At 40.3% G+C, this 23243-nt stretch overlaps 1 protein-coding gene across 1 annotated transcript in view; it reads left to right on the top strand.

Annotated features, from left to right (window-relative positions):
* Positions 1 to 3168: 3168 nt before the first annotated feature.
* The window catches only part of TOX (thymocyte selection-associated high mobility group box), a 496032-nt gene continuing 475957 nt past the window's right edge, over positions 3169 to 23243 (top strand). Inside the window, exon 1 of the mRNA XM_006876961.1 lies at positions 3169 to 3342. Within this exon, the coding sequence (XP_006877023.1) occupies positions 3241 to 3342 (102 nt within the window). The 5' untranslated portion in view covers positions 3169 to 3240. The remainder of the gene's footprint in view (positions 3343 to 23243) is intronic.

Genomic DNA, 23243 nt, shown 5'->3' with positions numbered 1-23243 from the left:
GGGGGGAACTCTCAATGAGGGTTGGACTGACACCACAGCTGAGATGATGGACTTGAACAGTAATTGTGAAAATGGCGCATGATAATGTCTCATTGTGTTATCCATAAGAATGCTATGAGTTGGCATCCACTCAGGAATAACTAACAATCACTGGTGGCGCAGTGATTGCATAACGATTTACAGCTTGCGAACCCTCTGGGACAGTTCTACTCTCTTTTGTAGTGTCGCGATGAGTCTGAATCTACTAGATGATGGTAAATTTTGTTTTGTTTTGGGGGTAGGGCTCAGTCGTAGTATGTTTTTAAGCTGCTAATGATCATTTCCAGGGATCAAATGATGAATACTATTGAGAAAAAGGCCAGGAGAGTTTGCCATCCCGTCAATGCAACTGTTCATTTTTTGATGATAGTAAGTAAAGGCTGCTCTAGGAGAATCTTGTTGAGAGGCTTACCTATCCACCTTACATCCTTAATCCTAGCCTTTTAGTCTTCCTTTTGTCTCCCAAACTCAAAGAGCATTTAATAGGAACATGACTTGAGTCTCTCCAGGATGCCAAAGCTATGTTTTGACATGGTATAAATCCAAGAGTGCAGAATTCTTACAGAATGAATTAGAAATGAAACACTGCCTTCAGAAGTCATATCCTTGGATGGAGGATATGTCAAGAAACAATAGTTTCATGTTTTGATTTTTTAGTAAAGCTTTCTATATTTTGTAGCAATACTTTTTTACTTATCCTCATTCACAGGCACATTTTAAGGTCTAGAACTGAATTATGAAAGATAATACTAGAGACAACAGAACTTAATTTGACTTTTATTGTAAAGACCGTTATTAGAAGAACATAATTTCTATTTCTTATTTTATCTGTGCCTTAAAGGACTCTTGTAAATATGGAGGTTCCTTTGAATCCAGTAGAAAGAAACTCTTTATTCTTATGTTTCCTCCCCACACCACCCTCCCACCATTTTAATCTTAAATGTGAAAAGGAAGCTGAATGATTGCTACTTGTTGAAGAGATAGAAACAATGGAGTAAGAGCAGTGTAAACTGACTGTTCTTAGAGAAATCATGCATGGACTCCCAACAATGTTAATGTTATCATTTATGTTGTCTTCAGATTTTTTTACAGTTCTCTCTGTACATGACTAGTGCCCTCAACTGCAGAGGAAACTTTGTATGTTGGCAAAGTTTTGCAGAGCAGTTGTAAATCAACATACACTAGAAGGGTGTTGTTGTTGTTAAGTGCTTGTAGAGTTGGATAGACCCTGTATAGGTGTCCTGGTGTGGCTCTTTGGGTTAATGGGCTGACTGCAAAGTTGGTTTGAACCGCAGCCTCAAGCTTACCAGTTGCTCCTCAGAAACCCTATACAGGAACTGACTCAATAGTACTAAACAACAACATAGGGTTTCTGAGGAGCAGCTGGTGCATTTGAACTACTGACCTTGTGGTTCCCAGTGCAGCGCTGATCTTACAGCACCACACAAGAAGCGTGTACAGGGTGACAAAATATTATTAATACCTTTCTTGGTGCCAAAGATAAGTGAATAGATGTAGTTTGAGGTTCTTTTTCAAGGTCTTGGGTTTGTATGTGGTGTAGTTCCATCCTAGAAACCAAACTAAATAACTAAACCCACTACCTAAGAGTCAATTGCTACTCATGGAGACCCCATCTTTTACAGTGGAACTGCTCTATAGCGTTTTCTTAGCTGCGATGGTTACCAAAGTTGATTAGGCATTTCTTTCACGGTGCCTTTAGGTTATAGATAATCGCTAATTATGTTACCCAGGGAACCTCCTAGAAGGTAAATAACTATTGCACACTCCTGCTTGCACTTCCCAACAAGTAGAGAGACCAGGATAAAATTTGTTGGACAGCGGCCAAGAAACCCCAAACTATTCCAACTACCAGGAGACACAGTCACAAGTTTCCAGTGCTGGGAAGTAAAATGGACATGATTGGCAATTTCCCAATCTCACTTACCAACAGGAAAAATGAGGAGGCCTATTCCAATTCTTTTGCAGGCCCACCAAGAACATTACTGGGGTCCAGCTCTAAAATAACAAGAATCCCACGATGGGAAACTAGCTAGTGTTTTCCCAATAGACTGCGATCCTGTGAGTCATTCCTCTGGTCTTTTGCGATTCCCCAAGGTAGCCTTGCCCTTTGCAAGCCCCCAGGGGTACACAGATCACCGGAACTGCCAGGCTGGAGACTGGAGAGACACAAGGATTCATTCTTACAACCCTTCCACTTCCAGGCGGGCAGCTCTGGTGACTCGGGCAGCTGCCCACTCATAATACACAAGGGGGAGGGGTGCAATCCCTCCAGGCTCCAGGCTCCGAGTAGCAGCGTCGAGTGGAAAAGTCACCACTGCCACGGACCTGGACACTTGGAGGAAGAGAACAGTAGCTGAGAGGGCCGTGGAAGCGGCTAGGACCGGGGCGGGGCTCATCGAAGAGCCCCACAGCTGCGCGCACCTCGTTGGTCTCCGCGACCGCTGAGGAGCCCATCCCTTTGTGTGAGACGCGCTGGCCTGGAGGAGCGCAGCACCCGCCGGTGGAAGCTCCGGGGTCTGGGTACCCCGGTCCGGGCCCGGCCGCGCTCCCCTTCTGCTCCTCCTTCGCTCCTCCCTCCACCGGCCCCCGGCCCCAGAGCAGCCATTGGGCCGCAAGCCGGTCGCGTCCTGCAGCGCACGCCAACCCGCCAGGCCGCGGGGCGCTCGCCCCCTCCCGGTCTGTCCTCCAACTCCTCCTTTTCTTCCCCCTCCTCCCGGGCCTCCAAGGTGGAGAAAATAAACTCAGAGCAAAGCAACTCCGAGACTCCAATAAAACGCCCAAAGACCTAAAGCCCGAGCGCGAAAGCGTGTGCCGGGCGGCAGGGGCGCGGGAGGCGGGGATGGGGCGGCGGGCGGGCGGGGGGACAATGAGCGCGTGAAGTTACCTGCCCGGCGGCAGCGGCGGCGGCGGGGCCGGGAGTGGCGGAGCAGGCTGCGCGCTCGGCGACGACGGGGACGCGCCGCGCTTCGGGGAGAGTTGAGCGCTTTCCCCCCTCTTTTTTTTTTTTCCTTCCTCCTCTTCTTAAACAAACCGCAAACGGATGTGAGGGAAGGAAGGTGTTTCTTTTACTCTTGAGCCCAGACACCTCTTTCTGGTCCGTCTAAGCTTGTTTTGCTGAACACTTTAAAAAAAGAAAAAGAAAAGAAAGAAAGAAAAGGAGTTGCTTGATGTGAGAGTGAAATGGACGTGAGGTTTTATCCGCCTCCAGCCCAGCCCGCCGCTGCGCCCGACGCGCCCTGTCTGGGACCTTCTCCTTGCCTGGACCCCTACTATTGCAACAAGGTGAACGCTCTGCTTTTGTTTCCGCCGGGGTCTGCCGCCGAGCCGGGCGGGGGGCGCGGGGCGATGCGGCCGGCGGCTCGCGGAACCCGTCCCGGGGCGCGCTCGCTCGCAGCCGCTTGAGTCTGCGAGCGCCTGGGGAGGAGTGCGGAGCAGCGCTGGGGCTTTTCCTAACCCCGCGGTTGTGCGGAAAGTGACAAGATTTGCTCGGATTATTTCCTTCCTGCTGTTGGCGACTCAGAACCCCTGCCTAGGTTTGCCGGGGGGCATTTAAGAAAAATAAAAGCAAGCCACGGACTACTTTGGGGGTGTGTCTGGGGTCCCGGAATGGAGGCAGAGAGTAAGAAAATTCAGTTCATTTTCTAGTTTGCCCACTCTCTTCCTCCTGCTCCTGGGCAGCGCGGCCTCGTGGCCCCGCTTCTCTACCAGGGATTAGTTGCCAAAAGATACGCGGGGAGGAGGGATGCAGGGATGGGGGCATCGCCCCCCTCTCCAGGAAAATTGCTCCACAACTCTTTTGTTTTCCCAAACCCATCCAGGCTGCTGAGCCCGGCGTGCGCAAGCCAGGGCGCAGCAGGGCAGCGGGTTCAAGATTAGGGGGACGGTCCTCGTTTATAGGGTGCGCGCGGGAATTGCAAGTTTTTTAGGAGATGGAAGATGTTCACGTCCGTAGCTCCCGCAGTCGGCCCGGGACTGTAAACAGGTCCTGGGCTGGGCCGTACCGCTCGATTTCTCTGGGTGCCAGGGCCTCGGAGATTCAGGGCGAGGCTGGAGACGACGGTGGCTGGGGTCGGAGAGTAGGCTAGGACTGCTGTGCAGCGCGTCTCCTCCCGCAGAGGGGACAGTCTGGCGGGACTTACAGGGGAAGTGAGTAGCACTCTGGGCTTCTCGAACCCTCAGCCCAGAGAGTGAGTGCCGGCTAGGGCAGATCTCAGAGAGCAACTGCGGGTCGTCGGTGGTCGGAGTCTTGTTGGACGTGTCTAAGCAGTCCAGTAATATGAACGACCAGTTTAGAACACCGGCTCCCGCTTGATTGGTAACCTGCTTTACACAATCCTTACAGGCACTGCCATCCCAGCCCCGCAGAGAATTTCATAGGAAAAACATCTTTGGGGTTCCTCACACTTGTGTTGTGGCGAGTACCATCAAACAGCGTTTTCTTTCTTTAAAACCCCATAGAGGTATTTAGAGCGTTGCATCCTCAGCCGCCTAGGTTCCCCACCACGCGACCGACTGACTCGCTACCCAAGTCTAAGTCAGTAGACATACACACACACACACACAGAGCTGTGAGTTACGTGAACCACATTTATCACCCCCTAGAGAAGCGCCTTGATGCTATGTACGATGTGAAACCCAGGAAAAGGGAAGCGCTGTGTGCCCCTGATGTTACTGCAAGTTTGCAAAGTGTGTGTGTATGTGTGGGGGGGGAGCTAATCCAATCTTGTGCAAGGCTGAAAGGCTTTTCATGACACAGGAAGCTCTTTAGCTAGGGAAGAGTTGGAAAGATACATGGAACTTTGGAAAGAGCAGAGGAGTTAGTGTAGTGAAGTTTCATTATTTGTTGGTAATAGTTCTTTCAGTCTAATATCTCTTCTGCTTTTACAACAAATTATTATATGTTTGTCAACGTTTTATTTAGTTTATAACATGAATGTTACAACTAATTCAAATAATAATAAATAGCAGCCCTATCTGGGACAGCAAAGACATATTTCATAATCCTAACTGGAATCACAAGGTCAAAACCATTTTGGCAATCCAACTAGACAAATCTTATTGAATTTAGCAGTGATTTTAGGCTCCAAAAAGAAGGTAATGACTTGGATACACATTTCACTTGTCTTTCTTAAGATAGTAGGGTAAGGTTTAATTTTAAAGTTAAATGCCTTGGAAAATCAGGAATCACTTCCATATATTAAATCATTTGTAATTAAATGCTTTAAATAATTTTACAGGATTGTGCTGTGAATTGAATAAATTAATTTTAGAAGTCTTCAGAATTTCTTTACTAGCTCATTGAAGTTCCTTTTAAGTTACACCATGTATGAAGGCGCAAACTGTTCTTTTTAAATGCAAATTAACCACTCTTTCTATAGACTACTTGCAAGTCTTCTATTTAACTTATTCTGGGAATAATGGATTTTTAAAAATGCAAAGTCATAAGACATAATAGAAGGAAAAGACTTCCTGGAAATGCTTCTCACGGGATACCTTCTTCTGCTCATCTGGATGTAGCAGTCTACCAAATATATTTGTCACTAATCCTTGACTATATGAAGGGTGCTAAGGAGATTTGCTAGGCCCCAGAGAGCCTAGATTCTTGTGTTTTCTACTCAGTCATGATCATCATTGGTACAGAATTTCTGTTCAGGTCAACTCTTTTTGTTCCCTAGAATATAGTCAATAACATTCCTTTTAGTGTTGACTCAAGTGGACTTTCAGGGATGTGAAAAAAGGGAAGACATTTGGAAGAGATGCAGTAAGAAATCTGCATCTACGTTTAGTAAAAGCACTTGGATCTGACTTCCCCAAAGATATAACATTGCAAAGTAAACCTTGTCTCCTTCTGAGATGTGATAATAATATAGTTTATTACTAGAAACACTTTATTTTAGTAACCTGTCAACAGTTTGCTGTTTAAAGTTGGTGCAAAATTCAAGAGAATAGCTTTCTGAAATTACGAATTTGTTTTAAACCTATCAACAGTTTACTGGCTAAAGTTGGTGTGCTAAATCCCAATGGAGCCAGTATCTTCCTATGATTCAGTATCACGCAGCTGTACCTATAACTTCCCAAGTATTTTCAATATCTGAGAGACCTTTAGAAAGAAAACGAATATACAACAACAAAGCTTTTCTGTACTAAAATCTGATTGTTTTTCTTTGTGGACACTGTATAGTGCCTTACTGTTGTATGTTGTTGGTAAGTGCCGTCGAGTCAGTTCTGACTTACATAGACCCTGTGTACAACAGAATGAAACACTACCCAGCCCTGCTTTATAGATTGCCCAAATAACTACTTAAAATTTTCATTTAAATAAGCTCCATAGATGGATTTTTTTTGGGGGGGAAACATTTTCATCTCAAATTGCTCTATTAGTTCCAACCTATTGCATTATGAACATATGTCTCTGCAAACTTATGTCTATTTTCACATAGCCCATTGCGAGAGATAAATGAGAACAATGCCAATGTTGTTGGTTATGGCAATTGTGTGAGGGATCTCTTATACAAACAGGCAGAATGGATGGCATATTGCTGTATATAGGTCAGTCTTTGAAATAGCAGTGTAGCACACAACCTGGGCAGACCCATGTAGGCTAGAGGTAACTGTGCTTACCCTTTGTAACTTAAAGCACAGTTATATTTCAGACATTGAAAAATGGATACGATGGCCGAGTTTCATCTATTTAAGATTATTTTCAGTAACATTACATCTCTTAATTGAACTGAATGTTACCAAAAGGAATTGGATTAGATGAGCTCAATAGTAAAAATATAGTCCTGGGTTTTTTGTTTGTTTGTTTGTTCTAGTTGTGGAAGGCAGATCATCAGTTTAAACATACGCATACAGAATATAGTACCTTTCAGTTTTCTTAATGTAGTGTCATTTCTAAAGATAGTTTTCACTGATTTGATGCTAAATTAGGACAAAGAAGTATAGCATTTTTTTATTTTCACAACAGTATGATATGTTCAATTGTTGCTCAGTATCTGCCCACATAAGGAGTAGTAATACAATTATGTTATGACAGAGCTAATGACAAGGGAGGCTGACCCCTGCCAGCAGTGGGAAAGGAAATAATGGTATTTACTGTTTTTAGTGGGTGCTTTTATGGAATCATGTCCTGAATATTTCTTTGCTTGATTTAGAAACAGGGAAGTCCAAAACATACACCCATACTGAATATTAGTTACATACACAGTGAAGAATAATGGGCATTTGGAATATAGAACTTTTATCATTGAAATGAGGAAGGACAGTGTATAATCTTTCTATATAAACACAATAGAAAAGACTTGTGATGAACTCTGCTTTAAATATAGGCCTACCATTAAACATTTAATAACTTTTGAGAAAACATAATTCATTATCCTCTCTGCAAAATCCTCTTTGAACTTATTTTTCTATTTAAATGCATTATGTATTGTATTTCAGCATGGTAAAACTTGTCACTTCTAAACTACAGGCTCTGCAAGCACATTAAGATGAAGTCATTATCCCTATTTAAGTTAATAAATGTAAGGAAGAGGAGGAGGGTGGGAGGAGCATGAGGAAGGAGGCATGCATGCTTGCTGCCTCCACCTTCATGATTTCTAGCACTTTGGGAAATTCATGGATGACACTTGGCAGGTCATTAATGTAATTCATACTCCTCCCCTGGGAGTTTTATTAGTTGACACCTTTCATAAGTTTTGATGTCTTTTCAATATGTTTCAAATAAATTTATAGGTAAAAGAATAAATGAAGCAATTATATAAAAATCTCAAATGATCTATTTTGATTTAGTGGGATTTGTCAGTGCCACAAATTCCAGGTTTAAATGTCTGTGCAAAAATGTCCAGTTAAAACCTTGGAGAAATAGGTTATCTTTAGTATAGCTTTTTCTTATGTGTCTTAGAATTTTAATAGTTCATCATATATTTTAAATGTACACAATGATGATTTGTTGTTGTTGAATGGATTCAGATTTATAGAGACCCTCTATGGGGCTTCTAAGGAGCTCTGGTAGCGTAGTGGTTACGAATCGGGCTGCTAATCTCGAGGTTGGCAGTTCAAAACTACCAGCTGTTCCGCAGGAGAAAGATGAGGCTTTCTGCTCCTGTTAAGATTTACAGCCTCGGAAACCCTGTGCAGGGTCACTATGAGTCGGAACTGACTCCACGGTACTTAACAACAACAACAATGAGGCTTCTGGTAGACCTGGTATGGCACTGTAGGTTAATGCACTGGGCTGCAAAGTCAGTTTGAACAAGGTCTGCGGTTCAAGCTCACCAACTGCTTCTTAGAAACCCTATACAGGCTTGCTATGGGTCGGAACCTACTAGACAGCACTTAACAACAATAGGGCTTCTGAGAGTGGCTGGTGTTTTGAATTGCTGCCCTTTTGTCTACCAATCCAATGCTTATCCTACAGCACCTTACACGGGTTTACGGAATGATAAAATTAAGGATCATTTTGATATTTTGCTGACCTAGAAATATGAATCTGGTATTTAAATATTACCAAATTGGCTAGGTTTTCGCTTTGTTTTGTTTTATTGATTTGATTGCAAAGGGATGAACAGTGGAGGGGGAAAATATGGCACTTGAAACCTGGGAGTAAGAAAAGTGCCAACTTTCACAAATGAGGTAGTTTAAAAATTCTTGGAAAAAGTCCGGTGTCTTTTAATTCTATTTTCCACAGACTTTTTTTGAAGTGACCTCCTTAGTAGCAAAACTAGGTGTTATGTGTTGTTTTTGGTGTTTGGGACAATTTATTGTGGTCTTACATTGTTGTGTGAATGTGCTAATTAATTCGTGAAAGAGATTGCTTTGAGAATTAGAAAAGCAATTTATTTACCTGTTAAGGGTGATTGATTCTACTGCTTTCCAACCTTTGCCAGGACACTAGAATGTGGAGAAGACCCTATGGATATTTCTCAACTCCCATAATCCTTCCTTTCCTAATTGAGACCTCCTTCAGCATCAGGTGTGTGTTCCTGGATCCACTTAGCGCACATTCCCCACTTGCTTTCTGCTCTCTGCTCTACCTCTGCACTTGGGAGGTCTATAACCTCTAATCTGAATTCTCTTTCATTTCCTCAGGCATGTGATTTGCCCTTGTGGTCCTCTAGACCACCATGCTCCCTTTTTGACTCACCAGCATTGTTATTGTAATGGTGTTAACATAAACATTCTTCCACCAGCAACCTGACTCTATTTTAATTGTAATTGACCAGCTTTCAGGTCCATCTCCACATTTCAGAAGCATTTTATTGCCCTTCTTCCATGCTGAATTAATGACATAGAAAAGCTATGTAGAGGAGAAAAATACATTAAGTCTGGTATTTCTAAGATGTTTTAGTGGAGTCCTGGAGTGGCACCATGGGTTAAAGTGCAGTACTGCAAGGTCGGTTTGAACTGCAAATTTGTTGTTGTTGTTAAGTTCCATCAAGTTGGTTTTGACCCATAGAGAAGTTGTATAGGGCTTCCAAGGAGCGGCTGATGAGTTCGAAGTGCTGATCTTGTGATTCAAACCAACCTTACAGCATTATCTCATAGTGCCACACCAAACTCATCAGCTGGTCCTCACAAACCCCATACAGGGGTCCCTCTCTATGAGTTGGAACCGACTTGACAGCATTTAACAACAACAACAATAGCCATAGTTTCTTGGTTTTGTTTTTATATTTTCATACATAGTGTATTGGAATCCTGGTGTGGTGCTGTAAGATAAGCACTCGACCACAAGGTTGGTATGAACCTTAAGGTTGGCTGTTCAAACTCATCAGCCACTCCTCGGAAACCCTGTACAGGGTTGCTATGAGTCGGACTGACTTGGCAGCACTTAACAACAACACACAGTGTATTGAGAGCTCAGAATAAACCCCTTACTATCTTTTCTTAGTGAGAAAGATTCCTTAAAGGAATGTGAAGGTGAAACTGTGATCTCCTGGAAGTAGTATATGGGTTAGAATACAAGGGCAAGTAAAAAAGCATTACTGCTAGAATTCTGGAGTATTGGTGTGCCTCTGTAGGATAAAATACAGGACTGCAAAGTCTGTTTGAACCACAAGGTTGGCGATTCAAACTCACCAGCTGCTCCTCGGAAGCCCTAAACAGGGTCCCTATGACTTGGAACTGATTTGAAGGCACTTAATAACAACAACAACTAAGATTTTAGTAACCCAGGCACAGGTTTATTTCAAACAAAATGAACCTCGACATGTCTTGTGATTCATAGACCAGTTCTCGCAGTATTACACTTGCCTTAGTCTTGTTAGGATGTCTTCAAAAAGAAAAGGTCCCGTCAAAACAGGGACTTCGGAGATATCTGCTGGGCCAGTTAAATACAAGGCTGATATGTAGCTCATTTTTGGGATGGCTGATTTTTGGGAGTCCATCCAAATGGGTAAACATGATAGATTTTCTTGAAGGACACAGGACAATCATGGGGACTTATTATGAAGAAGATTTAAGAAAATTGAAAACTGCATTAGTGAGATGAGGGCTTGGCACCTTTGCCAAGGATTCTTTTTTTCTTCATCACTATGATGCACCAAAAGAGCTCTGGTAGTGTAGTGGTTACAAGTCAGACTGCTAACCACAAGGTCAGCAGTTTGAAACTACCAGCTGTCTTGCGGGAGAAAGATCAGGCTTTTTAATCCTGTAAAGGTTTACAGCCTCGGAAACCCGATGCAGGGTTGCTATGAGTCGGAACTGACTCCACAGCATACCACCACCATCACAATGCACCAAAGAACCCTAGTGGTATAGTGGGTTACACGTTGGACTGTTAAACTTATGGTTGGTGGTTCAAATCCACCAACCACTCCTCAGGAGACAGATGAAGCTTTGCAACCTTGGAAACCATACACAGGGTCTCTATGAATCAGAACTGAAAGATGAAGCTTTGTAACCTTGGAAACCCTACACAGGGTCTCTATGAATCAGAACAAATTAGATGGCACACAACAACAATGTGCTTGCTTATTCATTGAGGGTAGCAGGGGCTGTCCTTTGAGAATTTCATTGTAAAAAGCTACCCAGTTCACCCGTGATCTTGCCCCTTCAGATTTACTTTTGTTCCCAAAACTAAAAGAACATTTAATGGGAAAACAATTTGAGGCCCTCAAGGATGATAAGACTGCTGTTTTGACAGTGGTGTAAATAGAAAAAGCACAGAATTCTATGGGGGAAGTACTACAGGGATGGAAACACCACCTTCAGAAGTTTGTAGACCTAACTGTAGGATAAGCACTGGACCACAGGTCAGTTTAAGCTGCAAGGTAAGAAGTTCAAATCCATCAGCCACTCCTCAGAAACCTATGTTGTTGTTAGGTGCCATTGAGTCAGCACTGATTCATAGCGACCCTACGCACAGCAGAACAAAACACTTCCAGTCTTGTGCCATCGTCGTAATCTTTGCTATGTTCTAGCCCATTGCTGCTGCTACTGTGCTTATTGATCTCATTGGGGATCTTTCTATTTTTCTCCCACTCTCCACTTTACCAAACATGATGTCCTCCTCCAAGGACTGGTTCCCCCTGATAACATATCTGAAGTATGAGACACAAGGTCTGGCCATCCTGGCTTCCAAGGAGCATTCTGGCTGTACTTCCTCCAACACAGATTGGAAACCCTATACAGGGTTGTTATGAGTTGGAGCTGGAAACGATTCAATGGCACTAATCAACAAACAACAGAGGAGATGTTGAGAAACAGTAGCTTCACATTTTTACATTTTTCTTTATTAAAAACATAATTTTATAGCAATTTTTTTTGCTTACCTTTGTACTACCTATTTTCATTGGAATAGACATAAATAGAATAAGCATTGGACTGCTAATCATAAGACTGGTGGTTCATACCCACCAGCCGTTCCTTAGACACTCTGTACAGGGTCACTTTGAGATGGCACTAACTCCACGGCACATCACAACGATCATCACAGAAACCAATTGCTACATCTTACTCCTCTGGAACGGCTGGTGGCTTCGAACTGCTCACCTATTGGATAGGAGCCATTTCACCAAGGCATTTAGACATAAATAACTAACACGGGAATAGTCCAATTAGAATTTATGTAATCAGATTTAGGTAATTTATCATTCTGCATTTTAACTATCAGAATGGGGATTTCAAGAAATCTAGAAAATCATAAAGTAGAAAATTTGTCTTATGTTTCAAAGAAAACTGGAATATAATTTTCCTGATTTGATTAAATACTTATTAGAAGTGATATTTTTAGAACTTTATCAATTGTTGTTTGTTTAAGGTCAAACTTTTATTGTTTACAACCAAATCTAAAAAGAATTTAAAATTTAAACAACAGAATAGTAGGAAGTCATATTTTACTAATACTGTGGCCCTGTGAATCAAAACTATACCTCTTATACACAAGAAACTTTCGTTCAGATGATTTGAATGCCTGAAGGCTCTCTTATTTATTTATTTATTTTTAAATAGAATGTCAATTTTTTCAATTTTAGAGGTGCGTAAAATTTCATTGATTTTTATCTTGCTATTCTTGAAGGCACTTAACAACAACAACAACAACAACTGATATAAGGAGCTCTGGTAGCATAGTGGTTATGATTTGGACTGCTAACCTCAAGGTCAACTGTTGGAAACTAACAGCTGGTTGGCGGAAGAAAGATGAGGCTTTCTGTTCCGTAAAGATTTGTTGTTGTTAAGTACCATGGAGTAGGTTGCAGCCTCGGAAACCCTGTACAGGGTCGATATAAGTCAAAACCGACTCCACGGCACACCACCACCACCACCACCATTATTGATATGGAGTCCTGTTGTGGCGCTGTGGGTTAATATGCCAGAATTGCAAGGACGGTGGTTCAAGCTCATCAGCTGCTCCGAACCAACTTGACGGCACTTCACAACAACAGCAACAACAAAATTATTGCTATATTCTCAATTGATTTTTTTTCTTCCAAAGGGGCCCTTTTCAGAATCAGATAGTGAATTCTTTTCACTGGACTGTCCACCCTGGAACTGGAACACCAAGATGATTGAGCTTACATCTGTCCTAATGAACTTGAGACATTTTTGTTATAAACCATGCATGCCAAGTTCTGTCCCAAAGAGCAATTTCTCATTAAAAACAGTTGAGTTATAAACTGCTTAGAAATGTGGTTTATAATGGAAGTGCCAACAGACTGTTAATTATAGCACTTCTTCCATAATACTTTGAGACATGGAATTCACATTAACCCGAATGAGCTTTTCCTGGTTATAGCATGTTTCTCCCTACAGCATTCGTTTTGAAAATGGGAACATAATATTTCTCTGTGCTTTGATGTGTATTGTGCAGCAGAAAAGACCAGAGGAGAGGGAATGCCAGAAAGAAACTTCCTGTTCTCCTGTTCTTTTATGATGATGTTGTTAAGTGCCCTGAATCAGTTCCAACCCATAGCAACAACCCAGTATAGGGTTTTCAAAAGATGGCTGATGGATTTGTACCACTGACCTTGCAGTTAGTAGTCTAGTGCTTATTCTACAGCGCCACACCAGGACTCCAAGGTGCTAATGATAGAAGGTGCTAATATTTTTCCAGACAATTTGAGTTAAAACCATGGCAAGTTTGACTCACTTGATTAAAATTTAAAGTTCACTTTAAAAAGCTATCTTTAAGTTTCCTTTGGACTTTTAAAAAATAATCATTGATATAAATTTATAGCATCAAAGGTCATAATACCAATGCCACTATTAATGCTTTTGGTGCCTTTTGCCACTTGAAAGTTTTAAATGGTCTGCTTTAGCCAAGTATTTATTGTTTTTCATCCCTGAGTTACGTGCTTTTATGAAACTGTCTTGAAAGAGCTCCTAATTAAATTGAAGCACTGCTGGTAAGAAGTCTTGCTAGTAGCCAAGGAAGTATATCGTGTATTTTGATTTACCAAGTAGACTTGCAAGTATGATTCAGTGTGATGACAATGTCAGCTTCTGTATAATATGCCTTTGATTGAAGAAATTTTTGATGCTCCTTTGTGTGTATATGTTTCTATTTTTCTCATGGTTTCTGACATATTTCTGGCCTTAAATACATGAGAATTTATCATAGATGGCAGAGTAAACCAATATGTACAACAGCAACAAAGGATATCAGAATGGCTACCAGAAATACCTGATTCTCATTCATCTTAAAGAGACTTAGCCAAGTATCATGGGAAGAGATGCTTTTCAAAATGCTAGGGTGTGCATTGGATATAGTATAATGTAATACGACTAAAGAAGTAGATCTTTCTGAGGGAAACTGACCCTTCTGAAGAAAAGACTTTTTTTGTGTGTGTGATGAAGATAAAAACCTGTGTTGATGTACTCCCTAGGCAAAATAAATGGATCCAGGAAACCCTTTGATTCTCTCCCCCTCTGATTCCCATTCCCTTTCTGGCTTCATTCTGTCTCTGGTCAAAGTTCTGACTCTAAAACCTTTAAGCTATCTGTGTCCCAAGTTTCCATGTGTTCAGTAGAGAAAAAATAATAATATTAAGGAAGTCTTGTGAGAATTAAGGAGTCAACAGAGGCAGATTATTTCAAACTCCTGTGTTGAAAGATGTTCAAAAATTCAAAGAATGGGAGACCTTAGCAAAATATTATATGCTCAGCCCATTCCTTCTTTTTCTGTTACTCAAGTGGTATAAATATGTTTTCAAAAGTTGTAGACTAGTTATTCTTGCAGGAAGGAATAATTTTTAGGGAATGTCAAAAGTGACTTTGGAAAGATGGGGAGTGTGAAGATGTAGTCTGCAAAAACCTTCCTCCCTCATATATTGGCACACCTCCTTTCCTTCCTTCAGGCACAGGGGAAGAAAGGGTGTCTCTTTTTGAGAGTCAAAGTGCCTAGTGAGAGATGCTCTTGATGAGAGTGCTGCCTGGTTTGCAATGTAAAAAAGATCAAAGATGAGAATGATTGCTAGAGGAGACTCTCCCTGTAGTTTCTGATATCTGTAGAGCAAGGTTGCCCCTCTGTTTTTACTAGCTGCCATTGACCTCTGGTAGTGTAGTGGTTAGGAATTGGGCTGCAAACCGTAAGGCCAGCAGTTCAAAACTACCAGCTGCTCCTCGGAGAAAGAGGAGGCTTTCTGTTCCTGTAAAGATTTACAGCCTCTGAAACCCTGTACAGGGTCGCTATGGGTCGGAACTGACTCAACGGCACTTAACAGCAACAACATTGACCTAAGAGAAATGGAGAACCCCAATCTATGGTAACTTCATGGATGAACCACTGCCTGGTTCTGAGCCACTTTCATTGTCAATTTCAGTTTGGATGGACCATTGTGATCCCTTGGGTTTTCGTTAGCAAACGAATTGCAAAGCCTTTCTTCACTGTCTTGAAATCTGCTCAGCAGCCTAACAGTAAACCTCTGACAGACAGTGGGTCCGTGGCTGTACATGGGGTGCATCATGGCCAGGGACCGAACCTGAGTTTCCCACGTGGAGATGATAGGGAATTCTATTGCTGAGCTTCCTCTGCTTCTTTCCACCTTCCTTCTGATATATGGGTCAGAGATTTAAAATCGAATGCAGAAGATTAATTAATGGATGGGGCAAATTGGTCTAAAGATTGTCCAATTACTTTGAAAGAGTATCTTTGCACTGCTTTATTTCCTTAAGTCTTTTAACTCAATTAAATGGTTAATTAAAAAAGTGATAGCTAAAGTGTTATATACAGTGGTGTCTTCATGCTATTGAAAAACCCAGTTCTTCCTTTATGTGCCAATATGCCCCAGCCTATAATGCCTGTAACAATTGTAGAAAGGGAAATGTTCATAATAAAGCAGCAGAATAACCTTTCAACAAAAAAAGTATATTTTATCATTTGGCAGATGCAGTCATGAACATTAATCATAGAAACCTGAAGATATCAAAGCTAATGATTTATCTTATGTTAATGACTTTCTGCCAGGGCATGAAAGACTATTCATAATGGACTGTAGGCACTATGTTCAGTTACTAAGGCTAATGGGATAATCTTTCCTTTCCCTAAAATTAAGCTTTTTGAAGTAAATTATGCTGTTATTTTTCAAGATAGCTCCAAAATTTGCTGTAAGACTAAATCTTCTAAGAACTGCTTAAAGAAATATCCCAAAGCATGCTTTCTAGCTCATAAAAAGTTTTACTTAATTATGGAAGGAAATTTTGTATGTATGCCCATATTCATGAACTTGAAATACTCAGTAATTTAAAAATCAGCCTTCAGTGACATAAACTGCCTTTGGAGATTCCATTTCTCTTAGTGTGCACCACAGAAGTTGTGTTTCATAGATTACCAGCCAATAATTAGCTAGGTGCTAGTAAAACACTGAGTTTTTCACTGGGAAGTTTGAAAAATCATGTTTACAATTAGTTATAACCAACATTATATTTCAATAAGAGATAATTTGCCTACTAAAGTTCACATAATGTGCTAATCATGTCTAGTGGTTAATAAAGGCCTCCTATCTCATTCCCCTGATGGCTATAAAAGGCTATTATATTCGTGGCAGCAGTTCAGGTACAGCTGCTGTGTGTTAATAATGCATCATTGTCCCGCTAATCAACACAGCAAAGGTCAGCACCCCTAAGCACCTAAACCACCTATTCTCTTTCCAAAATATTTATTAACACCTTAAAAGCATAGCTTTCCATCTTACTTGGCCTCCAGTTCATTCTACTCAAAGCTACTTGTGTGAGAAAGATTTTGTAACCTAAACTAGGTTGTTGAAAGAGATTAAAATATATTCATACTAATCTTCTCTCATAAACATGTTTCCACTTCCACAGTCATTGACTGAATTGATGTAGGTTTGTTCGAGCCACAAGTCTTTAAACATTTTTTTTTAAAATATTATGAAGTGGGTATGTTCCACAGTGAGAATATTACCAGCTTTTACGTGTTATTTAAGGAGATATTTAGAAGAAAAACAACTTTTCAATTAAAGTAAACAGAGGGGATGGGGAAATGGAAAGGCTGTTTAACATTTAAATAGAAAGGAATTGGCAATCGTTTATGGATCTCATATAGTAGTGAAATATTATTTTCTTAATTGTTCTTTTGGCATAGGAAAGCAATAATGGTAAAAGCTTCTTAAGCCATATTTTCTGCACACAAAGAACATATTCACGTGGGATTTCCATTTTGCTAGAAAATCGGGCAAATCAATAAGGCAGCACTTATCTACATTAAAATTAGGCAGACAACAATTTATAGGCATAGTGATAGTGTAGTTCTCTTGATTCCCTTGGTGAGTGTTTAAGATAATCCTTGCTTTTGTGTACTCAGAGAAAAGTCAAAATGTTAAGTGAACAAGATCTCATTTTCTCATCTTGTATCATTGTCTTCTGTTTTCTGTTATTCATACTGATAACCTTGAGCATGTGTGTTTTTCCCTTTATGATTTAGAAACCCTAACTGTTCTAAGAGAAGAAAAAGAAATGAAACTTAACTCTGTTTCCATCATCAAGAGAAATGCAAAAGGAGAGCTAGTGGGAGGAGCTTGTATTTGTGCAGCACATAATGTACAATGGCACATTTGTCATGCTTTAAATATATAATGCTGACAATAAAATATGTACCAGCGCAGTTGTGATCTATGAAGTCTCTGGCTCCAGTGCCATTGTTTGTACTCTCTACGGTTGTCATACATTGTTCTTTGCACATCATACTCTTACAGCAGAATTGACACAATTTCTAGCTTTCAGCCCTGCACCATTTTCATTGCACAATATACATGAGTTTGACAGGGTGTATTGAGGACAACTCTGGGCAAGCAATTGATATTTTGAAGTGGCAAGTGTTTCAGCAGCTGCCTGCTTGTGAAAAGGGAATGATAAGATATACTGTATTGTTAGTTTCAGGGAAAGCAGTAAGGTTTAAGCGCTGTAAAAATGTACACATTATTCGTCAGTGGTGAAGCAAGTCTTTTATGTTTCTTAGAGCTTAGCTCTCTGCTGATGTGAACTAGAATGGCATTGGTCAGTAAATGAATAGGAGTACTTTGAATTTGAACTGCTGCCAATTTTGCACCAACAAAGGAACTGACAAAAGAAAGATTTTATGTGAAATGCAAAGCACAAGCAATGTTTTGGGGGCGGGGAAAGGGAAGGAGAGAGAGGAGAAAGAAACCCACATAAGAGACTATTCTTTAACACATAGTTGTAATGATACCAACTAGTTGAAACAGCCATTTTTCATGGCTCATCAACTATAAACCTAAGCTATTTTATCTAATGTGCTTTAGGAAAACCTGTTGTATACACATTGGCTTTTAGAATATGTTCATATGGAATTCAGAGTGCTTTTCTAAACATCACACTGTGCCCTGAAGGCCTGTTGGCAGAATAGTCGAGTTGCCCACTGCTGGAGTCCCCAACTCTGTCTGGTATTGGAAAATTGTAGTGTAATCAGTTATGGCACTTTCAGTGTGTACCATTCATTAGGAAGGCAATTTGTCATGACTGGTAATGGTGAGGGTGCATCTGCTTTCTCAGCTACAGAGCATGTTGAGGAAGAAGACAAATATTTCAATATCTGATAGTATTAACTCGTTTCAAATTTGTACTCCAAGGTTAGTTGCGCCAAACAGACACAGCGGCAGATTAACAAGCATACTATATTCAATTTTACTAGGTCCTGTTTTTGTGGATTTATGACTTGAAAGCACACTAATATGCTATTATGAAGGGTACAGTCACTGATTAGATGTTCAACAGAAACTAAGTTATGAGCAGAGTACCTTCTGGGTTCATCTGGAAAGAATTTATGTGCATAATATTTTCTATAGAGCCCAATAAATTGAAAGGAGTGATGTATGAAATATTTTTAACATTCTTAATATTCTTCTTATTATTGAGGAAAGAAAAAAAAAAAACAAACAAAGCATTTCTATTGGCTTATAAACTGGTCAGCCATTTTTCAAGTTTACAGAGACCCAGTCAATTTGGAGAGTTTGGAAATTCTCATGAAAAACTTCAGAATGGATTAACAATGTCACCTCTGCCCAGTAAACTGCTTTATAAGATCATTGTGCATTGTTCTAGATGGGAAAAGTAAAAAAAAAGATTCCCCCAGTTTAAAAGGTCAGAAAACATAGCTCATATTTTCTAGGTATTACATCACATAGCGTGCAGTACAAAATTCTTTTGACACATTTTCATTTTTAATGAAAGGCCCTCAAATTCAGAGCATAATGATTTCTTAGAAACTGAACTCAATCTTGGTTAAAAAAAAAAAAAAAATCAGTCTTGCTAGTAACAAAAGCTGTTCCTGTTTAAGTTCCTGTTCAGCGGTTAGCTGGTACGCTCCACTGAATGTTGTCAAAAAGGCTTTCCTGGTGATTGACAACCCGGCAGGAATGTGAATGGAGATTTTAATTGCATATCATGTGTGCATATCAGAGGGAGTGAATTCATGACTCGGCTTAGCTCCATATCTCTGCAGGTCAGCCGTGCCAAAAAATGCTCTTTTATGTACAATTTTTCCAAAAAGAGAAAGGTGTACGTGTATTGAAGCCAGTCTTTTCTCATTTCTCAGTGAAACATTTGTGTTCCCTTAGCTGTGGAGTTTCAAAGTGGAACAGAAATCCATTTTGAGTTTTTTTTTTTTCTCTTAACTCTTTTTACTTATAATTCACAAGGATGATGTAAATTCTTTTCAGTTACAAGTTGGGAAAAGTCTGCCAGAACATAATTTTCTATGGCACTTGCTGTAAGAAGGGTGTTTATCTTTCTTTTTTTTCCTGCTTAAAGAGGACTTTGAAAAAGAAAAAAAATCCTTTGCCAGTTGAAAACTTTACTGAGGTCAATTGCCTTTCAATAACTTGCAGTCTTGAAAAAGGAATTGGGGGATGGGTGGGTATAGAAGAAAGAATATGTTTCTAAGAGGTAGAAAGGTTCATAAAAGTATCTGAATTTTGGTAAAAATAGCAGAAACACAGTACTTATTGTAAAATGACACTAACAAATGTATGAAGGTTCATTTCTTAGAAAAATAGCTTCTTAGTTGAAAGCTTAAAGGTCAAAGACTCACTGCTTGATATCATTTCTTTGCTAAGATGTAGTGGAGGCTATATGTCATTTATCTTATTGAGATGCCTAAACTCAATACATGAGAGATTTTCAAAGTTGAGTAAAATTTTCTAGGTAACTTTAGCTGCAATAACCCCAGACTTAATAAGAACTTGTTAATGTAAAAGCAAAAAAGAACGCAATCATAACAAATATGCTATAAATAATCCATTATTTTATGTAATATGAAAATTTAGCGCTTGTATAAATTGAATACATAGCAACTTTTAAAAGTCAGTTTGAATTGGTGAGAAAAAGATTAGGCCAAGGTCATTTAAAATATAACCACAGTAATAAGTCTGGTAACGCTGAAAAGATGGTGACTTTTACAGCCTTAGGATATTCCATGGGCTTTTAACATTGTTCTGGTCTGTAATATGTTATTTTAACAAATTTTGGAACATGTAAGATTGCAGGCTGTTAATTCAGTCTTTCATATGGTTTGTAGGGCAATTGCTCTGGGAAGGCACTGTGAGTACTGTACCTATTTTTCTTTAGCATACTAAAGAAAAAATCTATTTTTAAAAAGAATAGCTTTATGTATGGGTGACATCTTTCCAAAGATACGGAAGACTATTTTGTACTTTATACTAAGAGCTCACATAAGTAAAAAAATCTATTTACAAAATGAAAAAAGTGCTCAGCTAAATGTATTTCACTTTTAAAGATGATATTCTGGTAATGAACTTTGTCACGCAGAGATTTAAGGAAAAGTTTTCAAGTCATTCCTACTTCGGTTACTTCACTGAAGATTGTTCCCATTATAACTTCTTGTTTTCAGGTGGCTCTGGTGCAGTACCCATAGAAGCATCGCTATAGGGATACAGTAAGAGTATTTTAGCCTAAGACGTAGACTTCTAAAATTTGGAACACTCTTCTAAAGAAGATTTGGACTCTGTTAATAAGGCATACTTAATTCATTTTTAGAAATCAAAACGTTTTTATTGAATGAGAACTGTGTGCAGAGTCTTCTGCTGAATGGTTAAGGGGTCAGACACAAAGATGGATAAAATGAGTACCCTGCCCCCAAGAGAGGTGCAAATCAAAAGACGAAGCACTTAACTGTAATACAGTTAGTGTTTAATTGATGTGACATGATGTCTGTGGTCCATGTGCTGGGGATTCAGAGTAGAAGTAATGGGTTGAAGTTGGGGAAACCATGGTGACTTCCTGAAGGAAGTCATCTGGCAGTGAGGAAGGGGGACTCCATTACTATATATATATATTTTTTTAAATTTTAATTTGTAGACTTCTCACCTCTTCTCAGACAGATGTAAGGCAATGAAATGGGAAGGCTGTCAGGGTTAACATAGACCATGACAGGTAGGGAAGGAAGACACAAGCATATTTCTAAGCTTTGGTATCTTATCTAGAATTCAACATTAAATTTGGCTCTACTTCAAAGTCAGAGTCAAAGTGTAATGAAAATCCATCAAGTGATGGTGGCTGTGTGCCGTGGAGTTGGTTCTGACTCACAATGACCCTGTACAGGGTTTCCGAGGCTGTAAATCTTTACAGGAGCAGAACGCCTCATCATTCTCCCGCGGAGCAGTTGGGGTTTTCGAACTGCTGACCTTGCAGTTTGTAACTACTACGCTACCAGAGCTCCCGTACATTAAGTGATATAGTATGCTGATTATTTGAGAGAGGTAGAGATACTAATTATTCATTCGTTAGTTAAAAGCTTTCTATGGATCTTTGCTGGCTCAATGGGTAAACACGGTTCCATTCTGACACACGTAGCATTGCCATGAACAGCAGTTGATTTGATTGGGGGAGCTTGGGATGCAATTTAATTTTATTCTTCCAAGTAGGCTAATGTTTTAGGGTTCTAACTGAAAGGTTGGTGGTTCAAACCCACTCATTAATGTGCTGGGAGAAAAATCTGGTGATCTGCTTGAGTAAAGACTACAATTTAGGAAACCCAGGAGCAGAGTTCTACTCTGTCACATGGGGTCTCTGTGAATCAAAATCTACTTTGTGGTTCCTAATATCAACAAAATGTTTTCTTCTATGGAAAAGCTGCAAAAGACATAAAGTGAGGGAACATGCAGAGATGTGACATCACAGGTAAATCGGAATGAGGCCTCTGTAGTGGGAAATTGGACCAGAACAAGGTTGGGGGCTCACTGTAATGAGCTGGTAAGAAAGCTTAACAAAGTGCTTGATCTTGTCTAAAATGAAAGACTACTCAGATAAGACTCAATAATGCTACATAATAGTGTACATGGATAAAGCTACAATAATAGTGCCATAGATAAAGCTACATCATGCTTTGAAGGGAGAGAGAGAAGGGCAAAGGAGGAGGAAATCCAATATTCTATTTGTAGGTGGAAGTAAAAATGCCGCAGCTGCGAGCAAAACCTGATGATCCTTAGTGGTGGAGGGAGGCTGTTGTTTTTGTTAAGTGCCGTCGAGTCAGTTCCGACTCATAGCAACCCTGTGTAGGGTTTCTGAGAAGCAGCTGGTGGGTTTGAACTGCCAACCTCTTCTATTGTTAGGTGTCAGTAAGAACCTAACCTGAAAAGAATTTGGGGAAATCCATGAAAAGGAAAGGTCCATGAAGAAATTGGATGGCTGTGAATCTGATGGTTTTGTGTGGGTGAGATACATGAACAGATCAACGTCTATAACAAAACAAACAACAAATGGCTGAGGCATGAATTCCTCCTTTCTATCTCTCCTTCCGTGACACCACCAGCAGACATTACGTATAAGATGGGGAACATTATTTTCAAGATTCCTTTGAGCTTATTTTCTTGGGTTGTTCTTTCACTAGCACGCTCCCACCTATGTCCTTACCTTCTTACAGTGGACTTGTATTTCTGGGCAGCATCCTCTTCTCAGACCTTCATCATAACCAGGACCCACCTCCTTGGATAGAACTGTCTTGGAAAAAGAATAGTTTTTGTTAGGCAGGATGACTTGGATTGATTTTTCCAAACAATTGCTTGCTTGGGGTCCATATCGAACTTAAACAAACCCACTGCCATTGAGTTGATTGTGATTCATAGGACTCTATAGGGTTTCTGAGGCTGTAAATCTTTACTGGAGCCTCATCTTTCTCCCATAGATGTTGTTACTGTTGTTAGGTCCCCTCCAGTCGGTTCTCACTCAAAGGGAATGAATTACTGCCC

Source organism: Chrysochloris asiatica, unplaced genomic scaffold (assembly GCF_000296735.1).
Source record: "Chrysochloris asiatica unplaced genomic scaffold, ChrAsi1.0 scaffold00437, whole genome shotgun sequence".
Lineage (NCBI taxonomy): Eukaryota > Metazoa > Chordata > Mammalia > Afrosoricida > Chrysochloridae > Chrysochloris > Chrysochloris asiatica.
Note: the sequence above shows the minus strand (reverse complement) of the source record. Positions and strands in the feature narration are given on the sequence as shown.